Source organism: Myripristis murdjan, chromosome 18, assembly GCF_902150065.1.
Source record: "Myripristis murdjan chromosome 18, fMyrMur1.1, whole genome shotgun sequence".
NCBI classification, from domain to species: domain Eukaryota; kingdom Metazoa; phylum Chordata; class Actinopteri; order Holocentriformes; family Holocentridae; genus Myripristis; species Myripristis murdjan.
The window spans coordinates 10,281,423-10,294,245 of record NC_043997.1 but is presented as its reverse complement, the minus strand read 5'-3'; the positions used below and the strand labels follow the sequence as shown (position 1 = coordinate 10,294,245).

Here is a 12,823-nt window from a genome sequence, read left to right as displayed (position 1 = left end):
CATCAACAACAGTGACTTGAACTGTACTATTTTACACTACTGTTTTTTTTTTTTTGTATTCTTGTGAAAACTTCTCTTATAATGTTTTTCACAGTTTCCCCTCTTCCCTATTTGTGCTATTGGCAAGAAAGCACATTGAAAATCACTTTATAACAGTCCTATATACATTTTATTTTGATTAGGATTAATATTATAAGGCCTGTTATCCTGTAAGGAAAAATAACACAAATGTCCCACAGAGGAAATGCAGCTGTTTTAAAAATGACCCACTTTAAGAGTACAGACACACAATGCATCATTTATTATTCTCATTATTAGTATTATTCTGTATATTGGCATTACATTCCCGGTTTAATCAACTCCCATAGTTTGAGGCTTAAGTTAGTACACAGAGGTTAAAATATAGTATTGACAAAAAGTAGAAAAATTAGGTTTCTCTTGGCGAAAAAATTGCAAAATGTTCTTGCTAGCCTACTGAAATTTTTACAGTAACCTGCCATACTTTCAGTTTTTTGCTGTTGTTTTTTCAACCTGCTAATTTTGCCCAAAGGACTTAGGATTATACTGTGATATTTTGTATAAAATCCTTCCAAAGTTTCCTAAAGGATAAGTAAAGTCGGTTTAAGTTATTTTTCGCACGGATAACACATTAGCTTTGGGTATTAATATGGAAAATTCAGTGAGTAAGTTAGACAGAGTGATGGAAATCTGTGAGTTTGAACGCCTTCGCCCTGTCGACATGCCCGCCTACCTCGCCGCTCTGTCGGTGCGCTTTGCTCCCACTCCCGGTAATTTCCCTCCGTGTTTATCCCTCTTCCTCCTCCATCCTCCTCTCTGCCGTCAAAAGCACGTCTACTGTTACACTTTTACCAAAGTGACACACTTTAACCAAAATGTAACCACGTCAGAATATGTTTCACTGTTCAAAGCGGCTCGGCTCTACCTTCAAACGGGGAGGGAGGGAGAGGAGCGCGCGCCACAGAGCGAGAGCGAGAGAGAGAGAGATGCAGCAGCTATGCAAATAACCTGAGGTAAATAGAGATAGAGACACGGGCGGATGAAGAGAGAACAGGGCCCCGGGTAAGGCTGTGGAATAGCCCCGACCCCCCCTGACCACCCAGCGCCACCTACAGGGCAGGTACAGGTACTTGTAGCCAACTGCACCATGGCTAAATTCACCTAAACATTAACAAAACTGCACCATGGCTAAATTCACCTAAACATTAACAAAAACAAAGCCGATAACACAAATGACAGCAGCCCCTTAGACGGAGCTCCTCATGTTGTTTTAGCATTATAATAATAGCTTAATAATAATAATAATAATCATAATAATCATAATAATCATAATAATCATAACAACAATGATATTATGACCTTTATTCATGAAGCAGACAATTTAAACGACTCAGAGAGGGTCAGGAGGTCAGCGCTTCCTTTATTTATATATATTTACTAGATATCTCTGTACAGCCACTGGTTATTGTTCAATAACCTCCTAGGGAATTCAGTAAAAGTATATTTGACAGGGTTTTATGATTTTCTGGTAAATGAGAGAAAAGTAAAGGAGTGCTCTTTTCCTATCACCACAAAAGGACAATTTTCGCCAAAAAAAAAAAAAAACAACAACTTTGTTTTCAGTGCTATATTTCAGTATTGTTTTCATTTAAATTACATTCTGACTCTTTGGTGATGTAGAACAGACCAGCAAACTTGATGAAGGAAAGTGGTGTTTTTTTTTTTTGTTTGTTTTTTTGTCACTTTTCCCCTATTCAGAATGGCCCAATTTGGCTCTTTTTCAAATACTAGGGTAGCTGTAAAAAATAGCCCCCAATTTTTTTTGCCCAAAAATAGAAATCCACAACAATCCATTACATGAATGGGAGATCTTGAAGATTTGGTGTGTTTTCTTCCACCTCAGATAGGGGCATCTGGAAAAGTAAAACCTTCTTTGGGGTCTTGCTGCTAGACTGCTAATGGATATCTCCCCACAGAATTGAAGGGCTAAAGTCCTATAGATAAACTGAGGGGATTAAAATGTATCCTGATGGTTTCTTTCATGTGACTTCAAAGCGAGTGTTTAGGCTTTTCCTTCAGTTTTTCAGCAGCACTTTTGAGGCTCTGTTATTGACATGACATGACTAAGCACTTTGATGATGTGGCAAGAAATGAAAAGTTAATGACAGTGACTTCATGCAGAGGCTCTGCATTAGGGACCCCCCGGAGCTCTTGGGCCCCTGGGCCTGAGCCTGGGCCTGGTAGGTCCATTCAATAATTCGCCCATGCATAGACAGGAAGACAGGTCAAAGGTCAGACGCCATGAAATTCCATTGGATAAGCATCCTGAATGCTCTTTCTCTCTCTCTCTTCAATGAGGATTCTGTGTTTAATGGTCACAAGATAAGTCAACACTGATCACAGTGAGCATACAGCAATCAATACAGAAAAGGAAGATTTACTCCACAAGTGTTAGTGACAGTGGTTAATCCCCTGTGTGTGTGAATATGTCCTCTGTCTCTTTCTGAATTTCTGTCTCTATCTCATTTTTTTTTTCAATCTGAAGAGCTGAAGAGCCATCATCAAAATGTCAGCCGTTCAGACGTAGTCGGCTAATAATTCAACGTTTACGATCTCGCAAACATGCAAACAAACAAAGCGATGGCATCATCAGCCAGTCGGGAATAGAACAGGGTCACAACCACTAACCTCAAAATGCGCAGGATACATAACAAATCAAATATATTTGGTTGGCCTTTCCCTTTCACTTTTGTGGGTTCAGTGAATGCAGGATAACCAATGCTGTCAAACCATTTCATTACATAACAAGCAATTTTAGCTTCAGAGCGCATCAGTGAGACATGAAAATTAAATCAATAAATATTAAACTATATCAGCGTTTAATCGATAGAGATCAAAGAATTGAAAATGAAGAATACAGGTCATACTTTCTTAGTTTGTAGCATGTTGAAGCAATCAGACACTTTTGCAATTTCCACAACAGAATAATAGAAAATCAAAATCTAGAGCATATTCGTGTATGTTATTGTATTTTTCTCACTGGGCATTCAGGAGTTTCAATGCACTCGCGATGCATTCACTTCCTTATCACGGTATGCAAAAGTGTTATCAGCCCGATGTCAGAAATAACGAACGTCCAACGCCTCTCACCTTAAACTTCTGATGCAGGCGAGTACGGCCTTGTTCCAATATGTTGATCACTGGAAATACTGTGTAAAAAGACTCCGCTGGGAATTTTTCATTTACTCCTCTATGATTAATCCTCTCTGAAAGTTAACCACTCATGTAGATACACACCAGAAACAAACCACTGAAAGCTCTGTCATCTCTCTCTCTCTCTCTCTCTTTCTCAGGATGTTCCAAAATAGTTATGCAGTCTATTTTCTTTGTTCAAAACCCACCGAACCGGTTTCAATATGCATCTATTCTCAGCAGCTATTCAAGCCTCCTCTGTGAAGTGTAAATGGCAAAAAGCTTCTTTTCATGTCAGTGAAAATATGTGTAAACATGTGTCTATCTCTCTTTCGCTCTCTGATGTTTAATGCAGTTCTAATGCAGTGAGCATGTGTTGTTTACAAATAGTAATGGAAGCAAAGATAATAATAGTAATGATTACAGTATGACACAAAAACAAAGGACTCCTTATCTCAGTTACCTGCTTTAAACTGACCTCATTTTTTACACACACCGTGCTGTTAACTTCCTATAGTGTCAATCAGGGCCAGCTTAAAAGTCTCATTGTCATCAGTATATCACCAACCTGTACACTGTTCAATTAAAATGACATTCATACACAGCAGTTGTTGTTTATGTGATTATACTTTAAAAAAAAAAATGCTGTTTTTTCCTTTTCTTCATTTACAGTCATTTCTGTGTGTGTGTGAGTGAGCCAAGCAAAAGTATCAGAAATTGATTTTTTTGATTCTACATTTACACATTGGCTATTCAGAATTTTACCAAACTTGATAACAAATCCCATCTCTGCAGAGTGGTCTCTCCTTCCTGGGTTGAAACAGACAAACATGCAAGATGGGTAGGAGAAGCAACTCCCTCTAATGTTATATTAGACATCCATTAAATAATCGCTATTGCAAATCTGTTTGTCTATATTTCAAAACCACAGATGGATCTGTTATCTAAAACGGCAACTGGTAGGCAAGCTCCTCTGAGTATTCAGTAACTTTAATTCTGGGTGAGTACATGAAGGTATTCTGCCTGTGATACTAAGTCATGCACTATTTACTAAGAGTTAAATTGGGAGTTAAATTATGACATTTTATTGATCCGTGCACAGTGGCTCCTCCTTCCACATTTGCAGCTCGGTAAAAGCTGCCATGGTGAAGTGCTACCTCTGCAGGACGTTGAGATAAATGACATGCTGTTAAAAACACCATGTAATGCCAATTAGTCTATGTTGTATTGGTGTCTTGTGTAAGTGACAAGGTGTGACAAACTGATATGTTTAGTGAAGTGTGTGCAGGGAACATAATCATGGTTTCCATTGCTACTTTGAACATCCGCATTTATTATGATCAGACGACTGCTTTAACATAAGGACATAAGGAAGTTTATTGTCTCTCAGCAGCAATTAAAAACAAGTCTGCAAGCTCTGGGAAAGAAGCTGTTCCTCAGCCTGGTGGTGCGACATCTTAGAGTGCGGTATCTTTTACCAGATGGTAGGGGAACAAATAGGTGCTGCCCCAGGTGGTTTTTATCAGAGGTGATGGCTCTTGCTTTCCTCTGCATGTGGTCGGAATACACTCCTGATCAAAATCTTAAGACCAGTTGAGAAATTGCAAGAATTTACATTTTGCACTGTTGGATCTTAAGAAGGTTCTAAGTAGAGCTTCAAAATGCAAAAAGAAGAAATGGGAGTGAGACAATAAAAAAAAAAAAAAAAAAAGAGTAAGCAATTTATTGCAAACAACCATTAAACTGAAATAGGCTGTTCATCAGCTGATCAAAAATTTAAGACCACTGCCTTTAAAAGCCCAAATCTTGGCAAAAATGGGGATTCAGTATCATTTTCTGTCAGGTATCCACTAGGGATGAGCCGGATACTCGGCTGAAACGAGTATCCAGTATGGTTGAGTGATACATTCTCTAAATCTGTGAAACTAAAAGATCCTGTACAGAGAGAGGGATACTATAATAGGGCTGACGTGCATAAACCCCTCATTTGAGAGTTCAGAGGTGTAACAACCTTTGGCAGTGGTCTACCAAGATGTGGAAAAAAACATGATGTGGTCAGATGAGTCATCCTGCACTGTATTCTGGACAAGAGGGCCAGTGAAAGTGTGGCGTCCTCATAAGAGAGTGGTGGAACTCTACAGTTTTCCTGACATGGTTTGGCTCCACTTGTCCCCATGGAGGGAAGACTCACTGCAAAGCAATACAAAGTTATTCTGAGGGATCATCTTTATCCTGTGATGAAACATTTCCATCCTGTGGGAGCGGCCTCGTCCAGGATGACAACACCCCCCATCCACAGGGTATGAGGCCTCACTGAATGGTCTGATGAGGATGAAAAATATGTAAATCATTTGCTACAGCCTTCACAGTCACCACATCAGACCAGCTGAACACCTATACAGTGAGTTTCTGGACTGATGTGTTAACACTTTATGTTGCTTTTACCCATCTGTAAACACTGGGAATATTAGGTATTAGGGGGTGTAGTATATTGTCATAGTGGTGGTAGTGGTATTTAAAGGCTTTTAAGACATAATTATGGTAAAGGGCTATATAAATAGACTTAATCGTTTAATATAGTTTTACTTGCACCTTTGGATCTACATTTAAATGTTCACATTGTGGACAATTTAGCTGCTGTCCCTTAGATGAGGAATAAAGTTTTTTGTTTTCACATTCTGTTAGGAACACACTTTCATGTGTCCACAAGGTGACCTTTCCAGTTCAATCAAGTTTTCCTTATAATTTGCATGAGGCAAATTGGGTACAGACAGGCACTGGCACACTGACACAAAGGGATATCAGCTTTTTTTTTTTTTATTTTTTTATCTGTGGGTCAGGATATTGTTTGAACTCCTGTGTGTGTGTGCATGTGTGTGTGTGTGTGTGTGTGTGTCCAGGGCTGATCTCACACTTATGTCTGTACCATGAAGAACCTCTTGTGGTTGCTGTGAGTCAAAAACTCTGTTAAATGCTTGCTCTGGGTACTTCCGCTCTCTCTCCATTCACTGTCTACCTTGCTTGACCCTCCCTCCCTCTCTCTCTCTCTTTCTCTCTCTCTCTGTCTTCCCTTTACTGTATACCTCGCTCTACCATATACAGCTCTCTTGCTATCCCTCTCTGCTCATAATACTGGGTCGCTATGTCTATTTCTTACCTGATTCACTGTCTGGCTCTTTTTTTATTTTATATATATTATGATTATATATATTATATATATCCAGCACATGCAGTCTTTGTTTTTGTTTTTTTGGAAGGTGAATAAGATGCAGGACTGAAGTTCAGGTGCAATTTCAGATTTTTTATTTTCTAAAACAGAGAAAGGAGAGCAACAGTCAGGGGGAGAGAGAGAGAGAGAGAGAGAGAGAGAGAGAGAGAGAGAGAGAGAGAGAGAGAGAGAGAGAGAGAGAGAGAGAGACAATACTGACCTTCAAGTGTGTAACTCAACAAATATTTGATTACCTTCACAGAGATTAATTGTTTTTGCCTATGCATATGTATACAAAGCACTAAAAAGGGGGTCATCATACAAATGAAAGGCAATATGCCTGTAAGTCTGAATCATCAAGTTCCCCCAAATTCAAATTTCATTAAGTGCATTACATTCAAGTGCCTACCTAAGGTTACCGTCACAGAGATTAATTATTTTTGCCTATGCATATGTGTACTAAATACAAAAAGAGAGATCGGGACACAAAGGGAAGGAAATGTGCATTGAGGACAGAAGCACCAACTCAAATTCTGGTGAGTAGCTTTCATTTTTTTTTTAGCAGGATTTTCAGTTGTTGGCAATTGTAATAAATAAATAAATAAATCCTGTAACTGAAAAGTTCTATAAAAAATTATTAACCTCATTATCTCTTCTACCATTAGGCACTAAAAGATTTACTCTTGTCTATGTCAAGGTGATTATCTCCCTTTCACGTTATCATTTTTGAAGATTTCCTGAAAGAAGAATATTTTGTATTCTCATGGAAAACAGTTAATTCCCAGTGCACTTTATGGAAAACCAAGGACTCTAGATCAGATTAAGAAACTTCACTAAAAATCCCAGATGCACGTGCTGTGGTACACTCTCTAAAATTTGATCTTTTCCCACAGCAATTTGAGACCATGCAGACCATGCTTTTCCTCCTGCTGTTCTCAGGTCAGTATCACCGTGTGAATGTGTATCCAATGATGCACATTGTGACTGCATAAAGGCAAACATCTAAAGCTCACTCTCAAACAAAATGTGTGTGTTGTGTGTGTGCACATGGTCTAGCTATCCTAATTTGTACTTTGCCAGCCATCAGCGTGGTGGAGGATCTTGAAAAAGCTGGAAATTCAGTTCCTTGACTGTCTTATAAAACTGTTAAATGGTGCATTTTGTTTTTGCATTTCTTAGATGCTAAGTGTAAAGTATGTATGGTTACATCTATCAGCAAATCTATCAGCTATCACGGTTGAAACTCCCACCAGAAGTTTGAATTCTGGTGTTATTTTTACTCTTTTTAAACACAAAAACAAAAGAGCAATATAAATCAAGGTTTAAGAAATATGAGGTACCTTTTTTTAGTGCTGCTCAGGGAAGCTGCCTGGTTATGCCAATGTATCCTGCTTTTGTGATATAAATGCTTCCTTAAGATGATTTTAACAGAGAATACAAGCTTAATTTCCACAGCTATGCTGATGACACACAGCTGTATATTTCACTGGACCCAAGTAATGATCCTTTGCTATTTAACACGTGATTTGGCTGTAGTAAACGAGTGGATGCAGAATAACTTCATTAATTTAAAGGGTGAGAAAACTGAAATTGTATTAGTTGGTCCACAAGCCAACAGAGAGCTAGGTCAATCCAAACCTGGCAGTTTGACCCCACAGATTAAATCAGAGGTCATGGGGATTATCCAAAACCAGGGGGGCAACCAGTCCAGCATACTTCTTTTAACTAGAACAAGAAAGAGAGATCAGCCAACCAGTATATTTTAGGATTGATTTTAAAGTTCTTTTACTTGTTTATAAGGTTCTTAATGGTTTAAGACCGGCATACATTACTGATTCTCTTTTGTTTAATAATCCCTCATGATCCTCTGCTGCATTTTTTTTCCCAATACAAACTATCACACAAATAAGAAAATTGCCTTTTTTAAAACTATGCACCAAAATTAGCCCTAAATTCTGCCACTTTTGTGGCAGATTCAACCTCCGACTTCCTGTTGACATACATGGCAAAACATGACCAGCTGTTGCAGAATTTGTTTTTAACTTTGATTTTGTTTGTTCCCCAACAAACACTCCTGCATCAACAAGACAAGCAATATTAAAACAGGAAACTTATTATTATAGTACAGCATGTGTGTTTTAAGGTCCACACAAATCTAGCAATCACTACATAAATTTATTGCAGTACAGCCTCAATAAACCAAAGCTTACTCAGGTTAGAAATTACAGTGGATGCTTCATCATCTTCCATCTCTGTTGACTGTGTTGACTGGCGTGTGATCCTGTGAATGATTTGTGTCACAGTGCCCTCTCAGTTAAGACTCGCTTATGGGCTTGCACATAAATTTGCTCCGTATCAAGGGCTCAATCAGAGGGCGCGAACCACGATTAGTCCTTGCCTGGTTTGGTAACATGCACAATCTAGGGTTACCTTTGCCTCAAACAATGATCTTGGTTGAGAACTGATCAAGCCTTCACCAAAGTCAAAGGTCATATACATAAGTTTCATCCCAAAAGACAGGAGATAGGAAAATTAAATGTTACATTGGCTTTTGAAATCTCGTACTTCATCAGATAATAGCATTTGAGAGTACATAATGATTTGATATTAAATATTCAGCAATGAACATCGAGTTAGATGTGGTGCTTATTATTTTGTTTGTGTGCCCTCGCTCACAGGGCTCTGTTCAGGCCTCCAACGTGTGTACCACCATGTTCAGGAGCCAAAGACCTGGAGTGAAGCCCAAAGCTACTGCAGAGAGAAGTACACTGACCTGGCCACCATCAACGACATGGAGGACATGAACAAGCTGATTGATGCTACAGGCAGTGGTTATGAGGGGTCAGTCTGGATTGGCCTCTATGACAACCTGTATTACAGCTGGAGGTGGTCTTTGTCAGATGAGGCTGTCTATAGGGAAGGAGGACAAAACTTCACCAGCTGGAACACAGGACAGCCTAATAACTATGGCAACTTGGAGGCCTGCGGTACTATGGCGAGCTCGAGTGGAGATTGGATGGACAGCAAATGCAAAGACCCAGCTCGCTTTGTCTGTTACCACACGATCACCAAAGGTGAGTCTCCTACATAGAAAAGTAAAAAGTAAATTTTATATATATATATATATATATATATATATATATTAAGAACACTTGAATTCCTGCTCCCTTTATCAATAGAAGGTATTTCATTTTGTTTCATTTAATTGACATTCTTATGTATTTTAATTTTTCTTGCTCAGTTTTTATCTTGTTCAGCCAATTTCTTTTGTCTATGATATGAACACACACACACACACACACACACACACATAAATACATACATACGTATATCTATCTATCTATATCTATATCTATATCTATATCTATATATATAGATATATCTATCTATCTATCTATCTATCTATCTATATATATATATATATATATATATATATATTAAATCTAACCTTTGCATTACTTGCATTTTCAAGGTATGGAAAACAGTACCTCTGGTAGTTACATCTATGTAAATGAGAGAAAAAACTGGACAGATGCTCAGCGCTACTGCAGGCAGCACTACACAGACCTGGCCAGTGCGAGGAGCCAGACTGAGAACGAGAAGATCAGGGAGGTGGCTCCAGGACATACGATTTTTTGGATCGGTCTGTTCAGACGCCCTTGGAGCTCGTGGTCAGGAGGGAGTAACTCCTCATTCAGATTCTGGATACATGGACAACCAGATAATAAGTATTCTGACGAGCTCTGCGCAATGAGTGAGCTTCGCCCTATGTATTCTGGAAGATGGACTGATAAAGATTGTTCAGTCAGAGGTCATTTCATTTGCCATGAATGTGAGTCATTTACTGCTTCACAAAAATAATCAAATGAACATTCACAAGGTAGCATTACTAAACATAGATGAAAAAGCAAAAAGTTGATGGGAAAGTGCATGTCTGATGAAAACCAATATAAAACCTGCTTTGTTTTACAGATCAAATGAAGAAGCACTTTTTCAAAATCAAGTTAACATCAGTGGACTCTGCGGTCGACCTGAATAGCCCTGCGGTGACAGAGGCCATCTTGAAACAGGTTAATGATTGGCACGTTGTTCCTTTTTTGGCGTTTCTGCTTTATTCAGTTTTGTAGAAAAAGACAGGTAAGATAGGGCAAAGAAAAGAGGGAACTTTATCTTGATAGCCTTCATGGTATGAGCTCCACAAGCTGAGCCACCTCCTTTGTGTTATCAAATAAAACTTAATCAAGTGCATTTTGTCACCACAGAAATCCTCTCCCTTGATACCTTTAATTAAGTACCCCACATCACAAAACAAATTTAATTTCACCTTAGATGTGAAGAGTGACACTGCACTTTTAACTACAAATATCACATGACACACAAAGCTCTAACACATAGCTAAAGAATACCAAATTTCTACTAATATTTGTGGAGCCCTGGAAGTGCAACGAGAGGGAAACAAGCATGCCATTTCTGATGCAGGTGTCCTGCCAGGCCAGCTGGTGGCACCAGAGAGAAGGTCATGCAGCTCCCAAAATTGCCAGGTTTCATCCTGTAGGCAACATAAATGTTGTCAACAAATTTCATGGCAATCAGAAAAATATTTTGAGATGTTAGACTGCAATATTAACAATTTGTCCTACTGGTTGAACCAGAACAATTGGACCTTTTGGTGGCGCCACAGGGAAGATCATAGAATATCAGAATCAGAAAGACTTTATTGATCCGTGATTGGAAATTTTCATCAGTTGCAGTTGAGAATCTGAGTAACTGCAAATGACCCAATTTCCCCTTGGGAATCAATAAAGTGTTTCTGATTCTGATTCTAATTCTAATAAGGCCAATATGATGTGATGCCAATATAATGTTTTAATAAATGAAAATGGTAAATTTCATTAAGAAAAAAAAAAAAAAAAAAAAAACTATCACGTGCCAGATGTGTCCATAATGCAAGATATTTCAAACATCAACAATGGTTATTTTTGTTCACAACTTGGAAGTCACAGCGCTGTGGGCAGGTATCACCAGATAGCTGTCAGTGAGTCTAATAGGTAAGAGTTAAGGTTAGCAAGTAGGGAATAGGGTTTAAGTTTAAGAGTAAGAGGTAAAAGTGATGGCTGATAAGGTAAAAAGTTTTTTTTTTTGTTTTTTTTAAATCCTTTAATATGTTTTATAAAGGATACAGTTACCTCATGGTTGTATGGTGGAGTGTACACCAAACATACAAATGTAATGACAGACAGGGCCTCATTTATATGATATGACTAGTTTTAATTTGCCTTCGTGCCACCACAAGGTGACTTTTGTTAGCTGAGCATGGCACCTTCGTGTTGCCTAGTTTGCATGATGCAAAGTGGGGATGCGCAGGCATTCACATATGCTCACCAACAAACACAAAGGGCCGAAAACTCAGTAGAGAGCAGATCTCCCCTTTTCTGAATGAGAATGCATGCTACCCTATGTGCTGACCACAACTCAGGAGCAACTCAACAGCCAAAGTGCATTGCCAAACGCTTTTCAAATTACAAAATTAAATCAATGTATGATTCAAATACAGTGCAGTGCAGTCGCTTGCCAGCCATTTGTGGCTCTTTTCCAGAGGTCATATGGCTTTTAACAGAAACTAGTTTCAAAAAGAGCACAAAAACACATCTTAAGTCTCCTCTTGTTGTCCAGATGGAGAGGAAGATGCAAGACGCTGGGCTGAGTGAAGATCTCCAACTTGAATGGGTAAAGGGGCCCGACAGAAAAGTCTTCCACACAGAGGAAAACGAGACGACTGATTTGGCAGACAGGGAACTTGTTTGTCAAACTAAACTGATTCAGTAGCACAACCACCGTTGCGTGACTGATATATCATTTATTTAGGACAACAACTAAATTACATTTGAATAAAAGTTAATTTGAATAAAGTTAATTTGTACCAGACTGTGCTAACGAATAATAACTCTGAAGTGAGTAAAAGATATTGCTAGAGGCCAAAATAATAATAATAAAAAAAATGTCTCTTAGAAAAATATATTGTTTTTCACATCTCCATATTTATAAATTCTTAACAATCACAAATCCAGAGTTTTGTGTCATATCAACATTTATAGTAACATCTTGCTGTATATGTGAATATATACTGAAAACTACAGACATTTTACTTCAAAACAGTCTTTTAAAAAGTTTGCCTAATATCAGTGGCTAGAATACCAGTGCCTAATGAGAGGAACATAAAATATATATTAAATGTCATCAAAGCGTTTATAGATAGTTATTTAGCGTGCTTATTTCTGCCTCGAGAGTGTAGGTCTGCATTAAACAAATTGTGTTTGTTCTGTTGGACTGGAAGAATAGAGAAACATGGGTGAACTATGTTTCTTCTTGTTTGTGTATCGGTATTTATACTGATGAACATATGAC

At 38.3% G+C, this 12,823-nt stretch overlaps 1 protein-coding gene across 1 annotated transcript; it reads left to right on the top strand.

Moving 5' to 3' along the window:
• Positions 1 to 739: 739 nt before the first annotated feature.
• LOC115376209 (macrophage mannose receptor 1-like) lies at positions 740 to 12,244 on the top strand. The gene is made up of 5 exons (XM_030075700.1): positions 740 to 788; positions 9,097 to 9,492; positions 9,891 to 10,250; positions 10,391 to 10,488; positions 12,092 to 12,244. The coding sequence occupies exons 1-5, from the start codon at positions 740 to 742 to the stop codon at positions 12,242 to 12,244; spliced, it is 1,056 nt and encodes a 351-aa protein (XP_029931560.1).
• The last annotated feature ends 579 nt before the right edge of the window (positions 12,245 to 12,823 follow it).